The sequence below is a fragment of the Opisthocomus hoazin genome, chromosome 8 (assembly GCF_030867145.1).
Source record: "Opisthocomus hoazin isolate bOpiHoa1 chromosome 8, bOpiHoa1.hap1, whole genome shotgun sequence".
In the NCBI taxonomy this organism is placed as follows: Eukaryota; Metazoa; Chordata; class Aves; order Opisthocomiformes; family Opisthocomidae; genus Opisthocomus; species Opisthocomus hoazin.
The window spans coordinates 10,174,947-10,195,747 of record NC_134421.1 but is presented as its reverse complement, the minus strand read 5'-3'; the positions used below and the strand labels follow the sequence as shown (position 1 = coordinate 10,195,747).

Below are 20,801 nucleotides of genomic sequence, written 5' to 3'. Positions count from 1 at the left end.
ACGAGGGTGGTGAAACACTGGCACAGGTTGCCCAGAGCAGCTGTGGCTGCCCCCTCCCAGGCAGTGCTCAAGGCCAGGTTGGATGGAGCTCTGAGTAACCTGGTCTGATGGAAGGTGTCCCTGCTCGTGGCAGGGGGGTTGGAACCAGATGATCTTTGAGGTCCCTTCCAACCCTTACCATTCTGTGATTCTATGAAAATTTGGATATGAATAAACACAGTTTATTGTTTTATTTTCTTTAAAACAGCTTTGCTATGTATGAGAAACTGCACAGAAGCTTTAGCCCTGCAATTTTCTTTTTTTAAATACGTGACATTGATTTCCCTGTACAGTGCATCTGAACAGCCTGGATCAGAGGAAATGGGTCTGAAAGAAGTCTCAAAGCCTCAAAGAATGAATCAGCTGTAATTATCATTCCTGATGTGGTTGTTTAAACTGTTCTTAAAGACCTCCAGTGATGGAGACTGCTGGACCATCTGGTGCAATCCTTTCCAATATAGAACAATCGGCCTGTGGAAAACTCATGCTAATGGCTATTAGGACTGCTGAGCTGTTTATTATGGTCGTGGAAAAGAGATCATTCCTCTTTGCTATAACTTTACATATGCTTAAAAAGAATTGGCGCATTTTATTATGTACCTTCGCTTCTCCTGTAATCACCCGTCCTTTAGGATGATTAATCCCAACTTCACCTGAGTTATTTCTTCGTTAGAAGAACCTCTATCCATCCTTGTACTCTCCTTTGGATTCTTTGTAATTAGACTGTATTTTTCTGTAAGTACAGCATCCAAACCCAGACACAGTCACAGGTAATGCTCTTTTATTTTGCTTTTTAATATCACAGTGTGAGACAACTGTATTATGTTCGTACACCTTCCTGCAGAACCCCATGCAATCAGCTGGACAAGGAGCACTCTGTTTCCACAGCACTCAAGGTGCTTTGCACAGGACTGCAGTGGAGGAGCTAAGCTCAGTTGTACCACCGTGCTGGGTGCCATGCAACGTCAGCCCTGCAGGACATCAACCTGCACAGAAAAGAAAAATCTTACTCCAGAGATTGAATAAGACTCGGATCATTGCAGATGATAGTGTTTAAATGTAGTGTGTTTGAGAGCAAAGCTCAATCTCTCATGCTGCCAGCTTGTTTTCTCTCTTCATTTTAATTAACAGAGTCTCTCTGTACCGTGCTCTTTCCTGGCTAAGACCAGTATTAGTTAATGGACCGAATTCTCTGGGGTAGGCAGTTATTTTCTGTGTGCAGACTTTCCCAGGTCAGGATAACATCACTTTATAGATGTGTGAATACCTGTGTAAGGTTAAAAGCAAAGCATAATCAAGCTTGTCCTCCAAAATCATCTCCTCTTTAGACTTTTTTAAGCCCCATCTGATCCACTTAAAAAGAAAATAGAAATTTCCCTGTGTTTCCAGAATGATTTCTTACACTTATTTTAGGGTGAAAAAGCCCTCCCTGAAGTGTTTTTTTTTCTATCGACAAAGTGGAGCAATGATGCCTTAGGTCTCTGGTAACTACTCCTGCCAGTCTCTGTATTAGGTCAGTTTATAGCAAGAGAGCATTAGCAGGGTAGTAGGAATATTGCAGTTGGAGCTAATTAGGCTGGAAGTCCATTCCCAAGTGACTGTTTGTTGGAAGGGGGTTTGAAACCATGGGGAGTGGAGTAAACTGTAGCTCCTAACTTGTGTAAGGCTGACCTGCTTTTCCTTTAGCATAAATAAAAATTTTATGATCATTTGGCTATATGTGGCAAAGGAGTACAAAGTATCTGTGCTGTGACCTGATCCAGAAACACTGACCGTTTTTGATCATAGACACTTGAGCAGTGTGACTTGTGATAGGCCAAGCTGTTGTAAGGGAAGAAAATAGCTAGATGCATGATTTAATTTATTCTTAAATAATTGAATCAGCTTGATATAGAAGACTTCATCCTCTTTTACTGAGGGCTCTGCTTTTTCCACAGGAAAGTATTTCCTGTTGAGAGATTATTATTTTTTTTTTTTTATTGAATAGTTCTTGAGGTAGTTACTTACAGAATTTTTGTTTGGGGTATTTCATCTTGGTGCTTCTGTTGTGGTTTCTAAGGTGTGGACATATAGTTACGATGAATAACGTTATTTCCTGATATTAAGATATTAGGAGAAGAATGCATCAACAGTCAAGCAGGATCTTTAATTCAGCCCTTCCACCTAAGAAAGGGGAAGAATCCTAACATACAGGAACTGAGGTCAGCTCTTCAGAGTATGTCTGGTTATATCTGAGGTGCTGTCCTCTAGCAGCCTCTTGCCTTTAAGGCAGGAGTGGATTTTCCAGCTCTGCAAGGGACACGTCAAACAGCATTCATGTACTTTGTAAATACTCCATCTCAAGTAACTGGCAACTTAATAGAGAAGGTTAGTTTATTCATTTTCTCTTTCTTTTGAACCTGTTTCATTGTGGATAGAATTCTTCTAAACAGTAAATTTCTTAAGACTGATACACTATGGAAATTATCAGTGGTTTTTCTTTATCTAATGATATTGTTTATTTTAACATTATCTGGAATAAAAGTGGAAGTAGTTATTTACATGTGCAGTCATTTAAATTTCTTTTATTGTTTGAAGACATTGTGATGTGCATAAGCCAATTTTTTCAAAAATCAACAGAAGCGTCTTACAATTATTTAAAATGGTACTAAGCATGCAATAAAGAGAATAGTTGTGTGAGTTTGATGACACAGTGATCTGTTCTTTATTTTGGAAAATTGTATCTAATTATTTGCATTTATATGCAGATAAAAAATGTGCATCAGCCTTTCCTCTATTTTGTGTTTTTATTCTTGGAACTCCTGTCATGATTCCCAATAAAAGTGAACTCTTGCTTACCCACAGTTCTGCCTTTTCCCTCTTTACAGATGTAACCGAATCACTGCTTTCCTCTTGGAGTATTTTGAAAAGGGAAAGGAGACGCTTCAAATGTGTGGTAGCTTGTGCAGAATACTGGCAGCCCCATTCACACTGTGGAGACCAGTTTCAATGCAATGAGTGATATTTTTCAAGCAGGAAGGTTAAAGCTATACATGACATTGAACCCCCAGCTTCTAAATTCAGTTTAGAATCCAATGGGTGGCTGTTTCAGCCTCCAAACATAGCGTGCTGCTCTGAGGTGTACCATGTATGAAAGGAACTCGATGCTTCACCAGGTTCAATGTGACGAGATTTCCTGAAGTAGATAGTTGAAGCTACTGACAGTATCATAAATGAAAAGCCCCACTTTTCGGTTCAGAATCTAAAGGGTATCTGTTTCGGCTTCCAGAAATACTGTGTACTGTCCCGAGGAGTCCCACATGGGGAAGGAACCTATCAACACTTCACTGGGTTAAACTTCTAGGCTGTTGTAAAATGTAGATCATATCATTTCGAAACAAATACCATGATCTGAATTCAAGAGAAGCCTGCAATTTTCTCCTGAGACCAGTTGCATACTGTTCTGGGATTTTGGTTTTTTTACTGTCTTTGTCTTGGAGACTGCAGCCAGAATGTGTCTCAAGCCTGTTTCCCAGTTGCTTTGCTTCAGTGTGCATGGGAATCAGCATGGTTTTAAGCAGATAGGAGATTCACCTGAGGAGCTTCTAATCCTGGCCCAGGTTTTTTCAGTGGAGAATACCTTTAACAGTGTCATCTGTGATAGATGGGGTAGTGCATATAGGTCTGTGTTTAATCAGCGTGTGCTGCAGTTTGTAACCCCTCACTGACTGCTGTGTCTGTAGCTTTACTGAACCTTATGCAGCCTTACGCAGTAGAGCCTATATGGAGAAATGAAAGGATGACCCAGGGAGCGTAAGGACCAGGAAAGCTCCTAGTAAGGACTTGGAAGGACCATGTCTTCAGCATCATCAGTCTTTTCGGCAACAATTCGCAGCCAGGCTAACACAGTGCTGTACTACAGGATCCCGAAAAGTCTAATCAGAATCAAATGCTTTATGGCAGCCAAGGTGACAAGTGTGTAATGGTTATTACTGAACATGGTAGACTTTGGCTGTTATCTGCAGGTGCGTGATGCCTTGTTCTCTTCCTTTTCTCCTCGTTGCTTTAAGGAAAATACATTTTCTTTCATAAAAAACATCTTCTCCAAGACTAGTGCGGCTGTGCTGTGACTGCTAGATTTCTTTAATGCTCAGTTGTTCCAAAACATGTTTCAGTTGCTCTCTGCTAGTAGTCTTGCCTGGGAAAGCTGTGTTAACTGATCTGTTTCCCAGTAAGTTATGTTCCTCATTTGTCTCATGTGTGTTAAGGTTTGATAAGAGGAGATTCCTTGCCTCTCCTTTTTGTTCTTGCCTTTGTAGTACATGTCCCAGTGTGTTAATTCCAATGTGTGAATTTACTTTGTGATATTCCTGAAGGTGTTGATTCCTGTAAAAGGAATGCTGCGAGCAAACTGTATCATAAAGTAGGACTATGTAATACTTTCCATTCCCGTGTATTTCTTTGTCCTTTACAGTTGTTTTGTTACCTTTCTGGTTCTCCTATACATACTTCTAGTAAGAATGCTCTCCTTAGATTCTTTTTCTGGATTATCTATACATTCATTGTTTCCTACAGCAGATCCTTTTCTGATTTATTTCTGCTACTCTTGTTAACGTGTTATTTACTTGTTCTTTTGTTTCTGTTGTTAACTGAGGCTGTGAAGTTTCTAGGGCCGTGCAGAAACTGCAGTTGAAGAATGGTCTTATTACCAGGACTTGGGGACTTCAGTATCCACAGCTTCTTTCTTGTAAGTTTGGAGTGCACGCACATCTTGAGCAACGAAGAGTACCAAGAAATAGAAGACTCACACCTTGGTATCTTGGGTGTTAATCTACGGCTGGCAACTTGTGGTCTGACAGCATGAACTTCAGTGCTGGGAAAAGGTGATGCAACTTTGCTGGAGCTGGTTGAGGTGAACTCATTTGTGTGGGTCACGAACTTGGCCCCAGGTCTGAAAGCTTAAACGGCAGTAGCTCAGGATAACCTATTTCCAGTAGAGTGCTCCAAGAGCAGTGATTAGGCCTGTTGTATTGCATTAAGGATGTGGAGGAAAAGGCTTTGGGCTAGTTTCATTTCTCTTAAGATGCTAACAACTGCAATTTCTTTACTTATCATATTTTGAGGATGTTGTTAAGGAGAAAAAGACAAAGAGACCAGAATTAATTGCTAAATCTTGAGATACTTGCACAAGGAAATATACTACTTGATATCAACATTATTCTTAAAACTAGTGCAGTTCCAGAATCTCTAGTAAGGATATTTCCATTGAATTTGCATATGTTGTGCAGTGGATGCCTAAGGCTGACAGCCTATAGGGAAGGGACAGAACAGTATGTGGGGGTTTAGTGGAGTTTGTGTGTGTTTGTTGTTTGGTTGGTTTTTATTACTTGAAATAATGCTTGTGTTGTCATCTTTCTTCTTGCCTAGTAATTTTGCCAGGGAGTGGTCTTCTGGATGTTCTGTGGGTGTAAATTGTGGCAGAAGTTTGATCTTCAGTATTACGCAGTGACTCACTCTATTACAGGCGTTTTTTAGGAGATTTCTCTTCTTCCAAGTGAGGTCAAGGCCAATAACACTTGCACATTGTAAAGAAAATCTTAGGTAACTTATTTCAGTCCTCTGCTTAAAGTGAGTACTTCTTGAACTTCTGTTCAATCTCTTTGTATGTCCCTTTCCTTTTCCTGTTTTCAGCTCTTGGTGAGCGCTTAGTTTCAGCCCCAAATGCTGGGGTAGCTGGGACTGTTCTGCTCTGTCCCAGCTTTTCTGTGAAATCTCCTTTTTTCTGTGAAAATGCATTGACAGATTCTCCCTTGTGACTTGATTTGCTGAGTGATACATGCTGTGAGTACCACTAAATGCCTTCATATCTGACTGTGCAGGAACTTTTCAGTATTAGTTGCTTATGCATATACAGCTGTTTGAAAAATGAAGCATGTACAGGCATATTGTTATGATCTGGCCCTGGAGCAATGAAGTTGTTGTTTTGTGAGCTCTGTATGGAGTGGTAGTACCATGCCAGCTGAAAATCTCGCCTTTTCAGATTTTTCATTGTGCTTTGTGTAGTGAAAATCTTGTGAATTAACTTCTCAAGGGAGCTGCTTTTAGGTGTTGCAGGTTGGGACTTCTGTTTATTCCTTGAAGTAATACGATTTTGGAGCAACAGGCCTGCTGACCTGAACAACTTAAAGCTCAGTCAAGGGTATTTTTCCTTTGTCAGCACGGCACAGTTAAGCATATGTGTCAATGAAGAGAGTCCCTGTGGATAGCTGGGTTACTAGGATACAGCGTAGGCTCTCTTTTAATTAGGCGCTTACTCTTGTCTTCAGGCTCTCTGTCATTTCATTGCTTCTAGAGATTTTGTAGTGATAACACAGTATAAGAAATAAAATTAATTAGTTTTAAGAATGTATTTTTTTTCTGAAAGTATTTGCATGTGTTGGATACAAAATACTACTCAGTGATATGTCATCCAAATTTTGGAGGATGCTGCAATGTTGAGCGTAAACAGAAAGCTTCTCTGTAGTCATTTGTTTGGATGAAAACTGACACTGGCTCTATAGAGACTAAAAATCAAGTTGCTGTGCAGGGAGCAATTAAAAAAAAAAATAGGTGGAGTGGGGGGGCAGGAGGGGAAAGAAAGCTTTTTCTTCTTAAAAATGTGACCTGGTTATCATGATGAGCAAATATGAGAGTTTTTCTTAGAATTAACGTTTGTAAAGCCAATTCAAGTTCGTGTGTACTTTATCCCTAACATATGGCTTCTCACATGATGATGTCATGTACAGCTAAATGCCAAAAAAGCATGAATGCTCCAAGCAAAAGCTACACTTCAGACTATGATTTGATCTGCAGTTTCTGTGTGTGCATGGCCAGCCAGCCGGTCATGACAGAGCGCTGAGCTCTGCACGAAGCCATTGCTTTCCTCGGCTGTGGATGATGGTCTGTAGGAACACATAGTGGCTTTAGAAGGCTCCTGTATGGGAAATGTCTAACTTTCTTCCCCCTGGGACTTTGGAAAGGGTGTGAATTGTCATGGCTAATTTGCTTTCTCACCTCTGCATTCGGGTGTCTCTGTTTAGAGAGGTTCTGGAGAGTGACTGTCAGCTCGAGGCATCTTGGTGCTGCAAGAGCTTTATGCAGTTCCACAAGTGAGGATTGCTGTATTGTTTGGGTTTGCAGGTGTTGTGTAGGCATGACAAACTGTTCCGTGCATGGGCTTTGTTCCCAGCCCACTTGTTAGCGAAGCTGTGGTTTTTCAAAGGTAGTAATGGTGTTTGGGAGGTGGGTCTCACCATATCCTTGAGTTTTATGGAGTAGGTGTCTGTATGCTCTCCTGCCCTTACTGCCTGATCTGGTGCTGTGCTATCTTTTGTCTTACAAGAAAGCTTTGCATGGGTGGCATAGATTTTTCTCGCTTTCATGCAAAACAGAACGCGTTACAGTGCTACTAAATAAAGAGAAGCTGTGTTTTTTCATTTTAATCTGCCGTTTACTGTAAACTACTACAGGGTCATCCTCTCCCTCAGCAGTGACTGTGCTAGGAAGATTCCTGGGTCAGAACATAGACTGCAAGTTTTCTGGTGAAGTGTTCCATCAGCTGTGCAGTGGAAGTTGGGATCTCAGACCACCTACAGCTCTTCAACGTGATGGTTACCAGTAAAAGTGTCCTAAAGGAAATTTTGGGGGTTTTTTCAATGTTGGTTAAGGAAGAAAATGTAAATGCTAGTTTCTGGTGTTGCAAGTTTGTTGGTATTGGTTTTCAGTTGCAATACTTGATAAGGAGTGTCATGGTGTATTTTTTGACTCAGATTTGAAATGCCGTTAGACTGCCTTCTACTAAAACTCTTTTTTTACAAAGCCTTCATCAGTTCTGCTAGCAAGAAAGCCAGGGATGATCTTTGCCCCTTCCCTTTGTGCATTGGTGAATCTTTTCTCCTCGTGCAGAGGTGTAAGCTTGTGCTCATTTGCTGTGCAGGAGGAGGGGCCCCGATGGAATGCACCCACTAGTGCTGAGGGAGCTGACGGATGTCATTGCTGAGCCACTCTCCATCATCTTTGAGAGGTCCTGGAGGACAGGAGAAGTGCCCGAGGACTGGAGAAAGACCAGTGTCACTCCAATCTTCAAAAAGGGCAGGAAGGAGGACCCAGGGAACTACGGGCTGGTCAGCCTCACCTCCATCCTGGGAAAGGTGATGGAGCAGTTCATCCTGGAGGTCATCATCAAGCAAGTGGAAGCAAAGAAGGTTATCAGGAGTAGTCAGCATGGATTCACCAAGGGGAAATCATGCTTGACCAATCTGATAGCTTTTTACGATGGCATGACTGGCTGGGTAGATGAGGGGAGCACCGTGGATGTTGTCAACCTCGACTTCAGCAAGGCTTTCGACACAGTCTCCCATAACATCCTCCTAGGGAAACTGAGGAAGTGTGGGCTGGATGAGTGGTCGGTGAAGTGGATTGAGAACTGGCTGAATGGCAGAACTCAGAGGGTTGTCATCAGTGGCGCTGAGTCTAGTTGGAGGCCGGTAACTAGTGGTGTCCCTCAGGGGTCAGTACTGGGCCCAGTCTTGTTCAACTTCTTCATCAATGACCTGGATGAAGAGTTAGAATGTACCCTCAGCAAGTTTGCTAATGACACAAAACTGGGAGGAGTGGTGGATACGTGGGAAGGCTGTGCTGCCATTCAGCGTGATCTGGACAGGCTGGAAAGTTGCGCAGAGAGGAACCTGATGAGGTTCAACAAGGGCAAGTGCAGGGTCCTGCACCTGGGGAGGAACAACCCCATGCACCAGTACAGGCTTGGGGTGGACCTGCTGGAGAGCAGCTCTGCGGAGAGGGACCTGGGTGTCCTGGTGGACGACAATGACCATGAGCCAGCAGCGTGCCCTGGTTGCAAAGAAGGTTAATGGGATCCTGGGGTGCATTAGGAGGAGTGTGGCCAGTAGGTCAAGGGAGGTTCTCCTTCCCCTTTACACTGCCCTGGTGCGGCCTCATCTGGAGTACTGTATCCAGTTCTGGGCTCCCCAGTTCAAGAAAGATGAGGAGCTACTGGAGAGAGTCCAGCGGAGAGCTACAAGGGTGATAAGGGACCTGGAGCATCTCTCCTCTGAGGAGAGGCTGAGGGAGCTGGGCTTGTTCAGCCTGAAGAAGAGAAGGCTGAGAGGGGACCTAATAAATGCTTATAAATATCTGCAGGGTGGGTGTCAGGAGGATGGGGCCAAGCTCTTTTCAGTGGTGCCCAGTGACAGGACAAGGGGCAATGGGCACAAACTGAAGCAGAGGAAGTTCCGTCTGAACATGAGGAAGAACTTCTTCCCTCTGAGGGTGACGGAGCACTGGAACAGGCTGCCCAGGGAGGTTATGGAGTCTCCTTCTCTGGAGATATTCAAGACCCACCTGGATGCAGTCCTGTGCAGCCTGCTCTGGGTGACCCTGCTTCGGCAGGGGGGTTGGACTGGATGACCCACAAAGGTCCCTTCCAACCCCGAACATTCCGTGATTCTGTGATAATGGGGGGAGGAGCTTTTGTGTCCTTGCACCTGGGCAACAGCTGAGCCGCATCTGTTTGCATGTGGATGAAGAACGACTTCAAGATGTTCGTCTTCTTTCTTGGCTGTGTATTGGCAGTGTGCAAAAGTGAGTGTGCGTGTGCATAGGCACACACCCTGCGTGCTCCCTATTAACACTAGTGTTTTTCTCTTACCACATCTTTTTCTATTTGTTAAGAAGTTTTACCTTCAGCTGTGGTGAATTTTTTATTTCTTTTTTTCTCTTTTAGCTTTTCAGGTGGTACAAGCAGCTTGATTAGTTAAAATTCATAAGTGCAAGCGGTAAATGATGAGAGGTATTCTTGATCTTTTACAATAAGAAAACGAACGTATTTGAGAAACGGCTGTTAGGACTCCAGATGATTTGTGTCCCTTGCACAGCGTAGGCGTGCGCTGCCCTGAGGGAGTGTTGGGTGCGGGTGTTCTGGGGAATAGAACCTTCCAAAAGCTGCCCAGAGCGCCCCAGAGGAGCTGGGAGCGGGAGCTCGGGGAGGGAGGAACGGTGCAGGCTCCCATCCCCTCCTCTCCCTGGCTTTTGTGTGCCAGCGGTGATTACTGTCACTGTTCAGTCCACGCTTAATGCCTCCCAGAGAAGAAAGCAGACAGCTTTTCAGCTGCACATGCTTCTGTGACTGGTGTTTTCCTACAAGCCAGGCACCTAAGAAATTTAGTTAGAGGCTTACACAAGAGAACTGTGTAAATTTTTTTGCAATGACCTAATGTGTACAGGCTCTTTTTGACAGAAGCTGGACTAAATGCAGTTAAATAAATCAGAAAGTTAGTAAGTGTTAAGCTGGAGGAGGAGGAGTTACGATTTTTTTTCAGATACATTTGCATCTATCATTCTCTCTAGCCTTGGGTGGTCTTGTCCTACACTACGTTCAGTTATTTAAATTTCTTACTTTCTGTTTCTCAAAGAAAAAGTTAAATGGAAGAATATTGTTAAAAGCTTCCCTTTAACATATGTGCTACTCTGCCCCATAGTCAGGGAGCAGTTTCACATGGTGAATATTCCTAGTGAGTTTATAGCTTTAATTATAACAATTTGGAAACTGTTTTTCTCTAGTTAGTTAATAGGAACATATGTAACATCAGTTGCCTGTACCTAAAGTGCCGCTCTTTGAAACAGTGGGCAGCAATAAAACAGCAATTTTTCTTCTTGCTTAAAAAATGAGGGTACTAAAATTTAGTTTTGTAGATCATTGTGTTAGTACCCAGAAAATATTTTTTTGAAGTGATGTATGTTTTGAACTGCTGGTGCTTTCTGATGTCTGCAAACTTTTTTCGCCATTACTTAGTTTGTCAAAAACAATGGAGCAAAAATTACTAGTTCTATTCTCAAGGTTTAATTTCATCACAAGTAAAGACTTCTCTGTTGTATTCATTGTTGTCATGCGTGTACCTATCATCTATAATTTAACATCATCATAATGTAGAAAATTACCTGCATTTTGGTAGATATTGATAGTCATGATAGTGCCACATTTTAATAGCAGAGTGTAGAAAAGTGATACAACTTTTAAGCTGTTTGAGAGATCAGTGGCAGAGAGGAGTTTACAGCTTGGATCCTGCATTTAAAAATATATGGAAGTGTATTTATTAAAAATAAATATGAAAATATGAAAGCATATGAATATATGCATATATTATTACAAATTTATATTTGAAAAATCATCCTTTTTTACTTCATTACAGCATATAGAACAGACATTACTTATCAGCACTGCGACTACAGGAGGGATGAAAACTACATCCCTCTAACTGCTTTCTGGAAACATGGCTCGTCTAGTTCCTGGGTTCTGAACACACGTAGCTTTCGGGCAAGCCGAGATGGTGCATTTTTTTCACCAACCAATCCTATAGGCTGCAGCAGTCCTTTGCCGTGGTCATGGCAAAGTGCTGTGCCGGTGTTGTGGCCCTTCTCGCATTCACCACGCGTTACAGCGTGCAGCCGCGCTCCTTTAAATGCAGATTTGGCAGGGGAAGGGGTGGGTGTGTTCAGTGCCAGGTTTCCTCACGTGTGAGTTTCCTTCAGGCTCTTACCAGGTTTGAGGGGCGGCAGGAGCAGCAGAGAGTTCATCACCCCAAGCTCATCAGCACATTTCCTACGCTGCCGCTCCTCCCGTGTCCGAGCGTCGCAGTCCGAGCGGAGGCATTGTACGGCTGCCATCTGTGCCTCCCGTGGCCCCCGCCGCAGCGCGCGCCTTCCCTCCCCTTTGCTGTGGCTTGGGATCGCGGCTTTGCTTCCCAAGCTATCGATTCTGTTTTCATAATGCTCCCGGCTTGGCGGATTTTGGCTTCTCTGATTGTCATCCCGTCACCATTGCCTAGCGCAATGGCAGCGCAGCTGCTGGACGGCGAAACGGTCACCCAACAGCAACATCTGCTCAAACAAACGAGTCAGCATTGATATTCATCAGTAGCTTTGTGCAGTCGTGGCGTGCAGATCCACCAGGAGGTGTGCAATCTGTCTGCTTACTTTGTCCCACGGTGTAGCCGGATCGGCTGCTCTGTGCTGGTGAGGGCGCGACTGTCGTACCGTGGTGTGCCTGCACCTCCTTCCCTTTTTGCTTTGCTTTTCCTTCCTCTTTGTGGGCTGTCTGGCTGCTCCCGGGCACGTCTGCCGCGCGTCCCATCTGCTCTCCGTGAGAGGCACGCACGGTTCTGGCAGGCAGTGGTCAAGTAGTCCACTGCTCTGCTGAAGATGACAGAAAACAATAATTTGTGTTATTAATGGCACGTCACAAATGCTCCCTGCTTCTAAAAGGCAAAGCAAATAGCATGGAACATAGACTTGCGAACTTGCTGGTGAGTTTTTCTCAAAATCCTGTGTGCACAAGTGAATTTCTCCCACTCCACTTATCTCAAGTAACAGTGCTCTTACCTTGTCTTACAGCTTGTAACTTTCTCAAGACATGGTGTGTTTTCCTTAAAAAAAGGAAACATCTTTTTCAGAAGTTGTGTTCTTTCCTTCCTGGTGTCAGTGGCAAGATTCTTTACATTAAGAGGCACAGGTGTATGATAAAATTATTACTGACTATTACTTTGTCTTCAAGGAAAAAATATTAGCAGACTTTCAAGAAAAAACAAATTCGAAAGTCAGAATTAATTTAAAGACATGATTGCCCTTGCCTCCTGTGCATGTCTACTGGGCAGCTTGTGGTGGTGCAAGTAACTCTTCAGAACATCCTCCCGTGATGTGTGGTCACTTCCAGCGGGATCTTGCCTCGTGCCAGCTCCCTTATGAAACTGGACAAAGAGAACGGGAGCTCTGTGTGGGCGAAGGAAGGTGACACGCAGCGTGGGCATGTATAGACAGTGAAAGGGTTTTGTTTATGGAATCTGCTCTCGCTTTGGGTCAAAGGTTTGTGGAAATAGGTGATCAGAAGTGCAGTCACGAATTAGTATGTGTTCACCTTTCCCGGTCACGTTCACTGTTGTGCAGCAGTTCCGTGCCTGCCACACTTACTGTGTTGAAGCTAAGGCAGCTGTCTGGCGTTACTGCTGCGGGGATTTACAACGTGAAGCGGTGATGAACAAGAACTTTATCTGTTAGCAGGTTTGCCTGCAGTTTGGAACTCGCTGTAAGCAAGCACTGGGTGTCCAAAATGTGGCCAAGATGGGCAGGATTTTACAGGGCTTGCTAAAAGGAACTGAGCGTGCGTGTAGGGAGAGAAGTGATGGATTTTGGCAGTGCTTGTTTCATAGCCTTTTAAGTCTTTGCCTTTAGAAACTCCCTGCTTACTCAGAATGTCACAAAGAGAAAAATAGAGGCTGGGGAGACTTTTAGCGAGGCCAAAATATTGAACAGTTTTTGGTCCGCAAACGGGGCTGGCTGAGAGTCCGTGTTTCGATTCCGTGCTGGCTAGAAATGGCTTTGTCTGTTACTGACATCAACTGTTTGTGAAAGCTGTTATTCCATGGTGGCTGCGCTGTGCTGCACTGTGCCGTGTTCGAGCAGCTGACCTCCATGGAAGAAGTCAAGGATGGACTTGTGTATTTGTCTTACGTAGCTTTTACGAGCGTGTGCTTGGTTTTTCTCTTTTTTTAGCCCTGAGAGCATTGTAAGGCGGTATGTTTTATCATCACACCACAACTAAGCATCATAAAGCTGGCAATGCCTACAGTGAGTTTCAGGAGGAAAAAATGGATTGGGACTACTGGAGAGAATAGCATCTGCTGTGCTGCAGAACGTTGCGTGTGGGATCTGTGAAATGAAGTACATAATCACAGCGCTCATGGTGGATTGTGATTAGTGATACAGTGGTATTAGCGCTGCGCATTAATTCTCGTAATTGTGCTTTTCAGATCAGCACCTTCGAAATTTATCGAGTCAGTATGTCAGCACTTGAAAAGTTGTGTCAAGGAATTTAGCAAACAAACCAGGGAGGAGGGGGTGATTACAGCGTTTTATCACCTTTGGGGAGCGGTGTTAGACTGTAACAGTGTGTAACAGATAGGTGAGCTATTCTGGCAAGATCTGCCATGGGTTACTGTGTTCGAGGCATCCTCTAAAGGGTTACGAATGTAATTACAGTTGAGCTGTGTACTGTATCACCATCCGGCACTTCATACTGTATATGCTCGTTTTTATTTTAAACTGGTCCCTGGTGCTTTAACAATATGTGATTCCCACTCCCCAGCTTTTTTAATGTGCATTGTCAGTAGGTTCCAGCAGCACTGCATGGACGCTCCCAAATGAAACCAGGACAGTCAGGCGGGATAGATAATTTAAGGATAAAGCCTTTGTGTGTATCCTTGAAAAATACCCTGTGGCAATTTTCTGTGGTTTCTTTTAATATTCAGCTCTGAAGGCTACTAATCCAGTCTTGACATTTCAGAAAAGTACTCAAGCAATAATCAACCTTTTCTTTGCAAAACACATCCACGGCTGGAAAAGCTTATATACAGATTTTCTCTGTAACCCAAGAACACACTTGAGAGGAGGAATTATAGTCAACTTATGCAAATGATATTCATATATGATTTTTGCAAGTATTTTGTTAAAATATCTGGTGAATTCTTAGCTGCTTCTGCTTCGTGTTTGAACCTGGCTATTACTACTTAAATTCTGCAAACTGGAGCAGCAAAGGTTTTATTACAGGTGGCCCATAAACAGTGCTCCTGCAGCAGGTTGTGAATAAGGATGGCAACTGCGTAATGAAGCAATTTGTCACTGACTGCTGAAAGGACAGGAGTTAAATGAATGGCTGACAATGTAAGCGTAACTCCTGGACATGTTACTTGGCAAATTCTTCTAACTGATGTCAGGTCCACATTTGCCTTGCATGAAGGGAACCCCTCGTCATCTCTCGCAAGTGTCACTCATTTCTGATAGAGAGGGAGAATCTGGTCCTTGAAACAGAACAGATTCGCTAGTGAGTCTAATATGAAGAAATAATAAAACTGAAGGAAATTAAGTGATACTGAAGGAGAGCAGAAGACTTAAATTTATGCAAAATTTTTCCCTGCGTTGTTCCTTGTTACCCTTTTTGATTTGCTCGAGTTGTAAGACCGTTAGCTGCCATGCACTGTAGCCTCGCGTAGGTAAGAGGGAGCTGCTTTCTGTCCTTCCGTGGGGCTTGCTGGGGTGCTGCTGTAGAGAGGCGAGTAGGTGCAGTGTGAGAGGAGCTTGTGGTGTCCTCCTCGTTCCTGGGGAACGCAGTTTCATGGGGAAGCTTACTGTATCTCCTGATTCGCTCACGGAGGTTTTTCCATGCACTTGAGAGGTTTTGTCTCGGCCCTTGAATTCTGGGTGGTTGTCTCCAGAAATACCGTGTATGAGGCTTGCTCATTGTGATCTTGCTACTTGTGCTAATCTGGTGGGTTTTGTGTTTTGTTTTTCTCTCTCCCTCTTTATTTAGATGAGAGATCCCCGGAGCAGCAAAATTTTTCCTTTTTGTCAATGGACTCAAAGGTGCACCAAAGCATATCAGGCAGCAGGACACAAACGGCCTTAGCAAAAAGTACTTTGGAGTCCCAAGAAAGTAATTTGCTTCAAACAGTTTTATCATCAGTTACCGTTCCCTCTGATGTGACTTTATTTACCCAAGAACAAATGGGCAGGATTTCAGAAGGAAGACGTACGCCATTGGTAGATGTCTCCGTAACAAGCAATGAGGCATTCTTAAGTGATGATGAATTTATTAGCTCAATTCCAAAGGCACAGTGGACTCCTCCACTCCAGTCTTTTGCAGTTTTAGCAGATCATCACTCAGTTAGTACAGTAGAGCCACCAAGAGGAACTTTAGAATCTGTGTTGCTAACACCCTCGTTATCTGTACTTTTTTCACCGTATAATAGCTCAAAAACAGCACAGCAAAAGACTCTGTTGAGCGCTGTCCCTGAACGCAGTAACACTCCTACAGAATTGAAGCCCTTTGCACCAGATAGTGAAATGCTAACTGCGAGCAGAGACTGGCCGTCGTACCCTCCAGATACAGCTGTTCGTTTCACTTCCGTTCCTTCAGAGGCTGGAGTTGCAGTGCGGGAAAACATAAAGGCAAGTTTCACAGCTCTGCCTTTTGGGGCTGCTGCAGAAAGGTCGCTGCTGTATCTCAAGCTGCTGGATAAAAGTAGCCGCAAGACCCCAGATGCCACAGCACAGAGTGCAGACCCGTATGGTGACGTTTACGCCGACGCAAGTAGCAGGGCAACAGAAACTCTCGGTCTGAGGACCTACCCCACTCCAAGCATTCCCTGGGCCACGCCGGCTTCAGCAGCCAGTGCTGAGACTGCTTTGTTTCCTGTTAGTCTTCCTCCACTTGCGTCTTTCCGGCTTCACTCCGCTGCCATTTCCACGGACTCTAATGCAGTTCTTAACGCCAGCCTGTTTACACGTGAATTCTCCGGTACAACACCAAATTTGCCTGCCGGTTCAGAAATATCAAGTCAGTCAGAGCTTCTTAGTGAGCTCAGGAGTCCAGTGCCTTTTGCAAAATCATACAGTTCTTGTCTGTATTGTGACTCATTTTCCCTTCTGCCAGAAGCAGGTTTTTCCTCAGAACATGACGTGGGCTCAGGCGATTATGTTGAAACTTTGTCCGTCAAAGCCTCTGAAGTACAAGGCATGAATCCGTTTACAACTACAATTACTGATGTGTATGAATTAGAGGAACCTACACCAGAGATTTTTGATACTACTTTTCCATCAAGACCAGTTGTTTCATTTTCTTCAAGATTTGCAGAAATGCCTGATTCAAGCGTGTTTTTATTAAGCACTATGGACACTGTCCTTAACAACAGAACACCTAGAACAATTTCTCCTTCTTACCATCAGCTCCCTGGAGGAACACCACTGAACATCTCTGTTGCCCAGTTTTCCTTCCCTGTTCTGGAAACGGTTTCTTTGGCACCAAGCACTCATGTAGAACCTCCTGATGCCACCACCATGCCGTTTGATTCTACCTTCATCCCGACTGAGCCGGTAGCATCGTTCACAGTCAGTCACACGACTTTACTGGAGTTGCCAGAATTAATGCCGTCAGAATCTGTGATTTTGCTTGACAATACAGCTACAAGGGAAGAACAGTCTTTAAATATTTCAGATTTTCCATCTAATTTTTTATCAACACCATTTCTTATTGAACCTAGCTACTTGACTTTATCTTCGGACATGCTAAATTCTTACCCTGTCATGCAAAGTGATGTATCAATGCAGTTACCTCAGACCTCGTTGACTTGGACACCAGTACTTTCTGAGGATGTTCCCAGCTGGGAGTTAGCTACCACCTTCAGCTCTGCGACTGACGCCGAGGATTCTCAGCTCCCTCTCGGCCAAACATCATACTTTTATTCAAATGGATTCTCTGTTCCAGGTGCACATGTTCCTGAAATAACACCGTCATCAGATTTTCACTCTGAGTCGTCTGTGTTTCTGGAAGCACCCTCAGTATTGCCAGCGGGCTCGGAAGTTGTATTTACCTCAGCTGTCACAGGAGCTACCTCTCAGTTGGAGCCTTCACTCTCTGCCTCCCACTCCATGGTTCCTACCCAGGTGCTGCCCGATTCCGACACCACGTCTGTTCCCAGCAGCATCTTGCTCGATGAAACGAATCCGCTCTCTTTGTTTACTACCTTTCTGACAACTCCTGTCTTAGAATTATCTTCATCCCTGCCCTCGACCGCTCTGGATTCTGATGAGGATATTGGTGCTACAGTTAACCCCACGCTGCTTTTAACGTCTGGCAGCGAGGGCAGTGCCCACACAGCCCTTCCTTCCGCAGACCCCGACAACCTGACATCACATGCTGGCACCAGCAGTGTGATGCCCTCTCCTACAGCATCTCTGTCTGCGACCACGTCGTTTGCTCCCACTCAACCTCCTCTGACTTCTGGTCCTCCCACCGGGTATGAAGTTCCAGCTGGAAGCAGCATAACTGCTCTTACTGATGCGTCAGCTTTCCCCACCACCACTGTCCCCACCACCACTGCCGCCGATGCCACTGCTGCTGATGCCACTGCCACCGATGCCACTGCCACCGACGCCTCGGGCAGCCACAGCACGACTGCTGCAGGCAGCCTCGGGACGTTCTCCTCCACCCCTCTGGCGACCACCACGCCGTCTGAACCTGTGGTCATAACCTTTGCCATGACCACTACTAGGCAACCCTACGTCTGCGACATCACCGTTCCTGATGCTTACTTAGTCACTGCGGGTAAGATATTCCTGCCGTTTTTATTTTGTTTTTCAGAAGCCCCTGTAGTGTGACCCGCTAGCTAGATTGCAGGTGTTGAATTAGCTGAGTGAACCTTTCAAAGAAATGTGGTGTAAATTTAGACAAACAGATGTAGAAGCATGGATTTATCATTTACTATTGAAAATAACGGAATCCACTTGAACAAAGTCCGTTGTGATAGTGAGTTACATACACGTTACACTGCACAGAGAATGAAATTGTCTTCTGAAAGACACGGATATACAAGTATAGTGAATTAGAGGCTGCTTTATTATTTCATGCGTTGTAAATGAATGTTGCTGTCATGGCGCTGTTCTGCCAGACTATTAAATGTTCTGATTAAGTTTTCCCTTTCAGTTGTTGCTTCTGTTTGTAAAAAAAAAAAAAAAACAAACCCAAAAAAACCCACACAACACAACAAACCTGAATGCGAGGTAATGTTGTAATATGAAAGAAGAGAGTTGGTTTAAAAAATGTTTTCAGTTTCATTACTATTTTTATAATTTACTGTACTAGCTTATGTTATATTTTCCCTCCCCCCCTACTTACTTCAGTTGGATGTGGTGTGTTTGTAACCAGAAAAAGTGATGTTTGTTTCAAAAGGAATTGTCTGGGCATCTGTGTTTGCTTTTTTGGTGCTTTCGACCTCTTGCTGGCTTGTTACCAAACCAACGGCAGCGAACCGATCCAGGGCGGCTGCAGAACTGCTGCGGGCTCTGTGCTGAGCAACTCGTTTCGCCCTGAGGATTTACTTGTGATACGTAAAGCAGAAAGAGCATAATCTCATCCTCCAGATACGAGGGTGAGCTGGCGATGTTGGGGATGAAGAGGATTTTTTTCTTAACCTTTAATTTGAGTAGTTTTGTAGGCAAGTTACTAATGGGAAGTTAATGCTGGAGGAAAACACAACACTTTTTTCAGTTGTTTGCTTGGCCATAGTCACAGCCTGCAGCGAGACTGTAGTAACAGACATGATACCCATAGGGGTGTGGAGTTTTTAAAGCAGTTTCTTACCTGGTGCATATCCATTTCAGTAATTATGGCCATGTTTGTTTACTTTTTATTTAAAGAGAAATGTAGATGCATGTTTTCTGTGGCTTCTTTCTGACGTCATCTGCATTCCATGCGTTGCCTACAAAACTCTAACTTCGTTACAACAGCAGGCTCGTTGTGCACAGGTCAGACTGTGCTGCGACTTTCAGATCCAATTTGAATGCTTCAGTAGCTCTTTAGAAGATTCTTTTATTAGAATGCTAAAGACATTAGATATGGAAAAACAAAATGAGAGAGAAAATAAACTTGGGAGTTCCTTACACTGTATGTGCAGTCACTTTTTAGGATGCAGTCACTCTTTTACCTGTTTCCTTGTCCAGTGTCTTACCCGTTTGATGCAGCTGGTCTCATTGCCTGCTTTTTCATGTATTGCACTATTGAAAATGCAGCTTTGAACCAAAGCCCAAGAGACGAAGCTAAAATGTACTTACTGGCTGACATTAATTTCCAGTGCTGGCCCGAAGAGCTGTTCTACAAAATGTCAGTGAATCCATCAGAGAAGTGCTCAGAGCTCAGTTCAGGCGATCAGTAGAGCTAGAGGTAAGTGGTATGAAGTGTGTACAAGTACTCTTTGATCAATGTAATACAGCAGTAGTTTTAGTTCACGGGCTAAAATGGTGACTTAAAAACAACCCATGTAGTACTGTCTCAGAGAGAGGCTTATGCTAACTTAAATGTTAGTCACGGGGGGTTTGGGGGGATTTTTGTTTGGTTTTTTTAAACATGTGTATGATACAATTTTTTTTGCTTTTAGAATGTTGTCATGTTCTAGGACAGACCTTTGTTGGTTTTGCCAATGGTGAGCAAGCAGTGCCCAGCCTCTGCTGCTCACCTCCTTTGGCTGGTGAACTGAAACGGAGCTGAAAAGCTTTTACTGTTCGACATACTTGTTTAAAAGTTTTGTTTCTTCTGCTAGCTTATTATATTAGCACCTTAAACAAAACTTTCTGCACAGCCATGTTCTGTTTTATGTTGTGAGGCCATCAACACTTGCAGGGAAAGTGGTAGAATCCCAAATGCAGGATTTGGCAGATGGAAAAGGCAGGAGAAAAAAAGCCAGGTGTACGATGCAAAGATGTTATTTTTAAGCCTTCAAATAGGTGTGATTCCTGTCCTTCCCCCACTCACAGGGCTAGCAATTGCTGCATTCTTGTTTTTTTTTTTTTTTTAAAGCTTCCTCTGCTTTGATGTTCAAGGAATCATCTTTGAACAATTTTTCAGTATTCTTCCCTAACGTCCAAGTGAGTGTCTGGTTGAGATGAGTTTTAAAGGCTCTATTCCCCCCACTCTGTCTCCAACCCTCTGTCTGAGAGGACAAGACTGTAGAGGTAGTTTGGGGGTACCTGTGTTGTATAATCAGATACGTCAACACTGAGGACAAAATGATTTTTTTGAATGGAATTACTGGTGTAGGTGCAGGTTCAGCTGCACTTGCAACTTTTCCTGTCTGCGTTCATCCAGTTGTGATAGCCCAGCACCACATTATCTTACTTTTTTGAGTCTA

The 20,801-nt window shown here is 43.8% G+C and overlaps 1 protein-coding gene across 3 annotated transcripts in view; it reads left to right on the top strand.

Moving 5' to 3' along the window:
- KIAA1549 (KIAA1549 ortholog) overlaps positions 1 to 20,801 on the top strand; it is a 155,318-nt gene that overhangs the window by 56,416 nt on the left and 78,101 nt on the right. For all 3 annotated transcript variants that reach the window (XM_075428455.1, XM_075428454.1, XM_075428456.1), the window contains exons 2-3: positions 15,431 to 18,223; positions 19,749 to 19,837. In XM_075428455.1, coding sequence (XP_075284570.1) covers positions 15,431 to 18,223; positions 19,749 to 19,837 — 2,882 coding nt within the window. The remainder of the gene's footprint in view (positions 1 to 15,430; positions 18,224 to 19,748; positions 19,838 to 20,801) is intronic.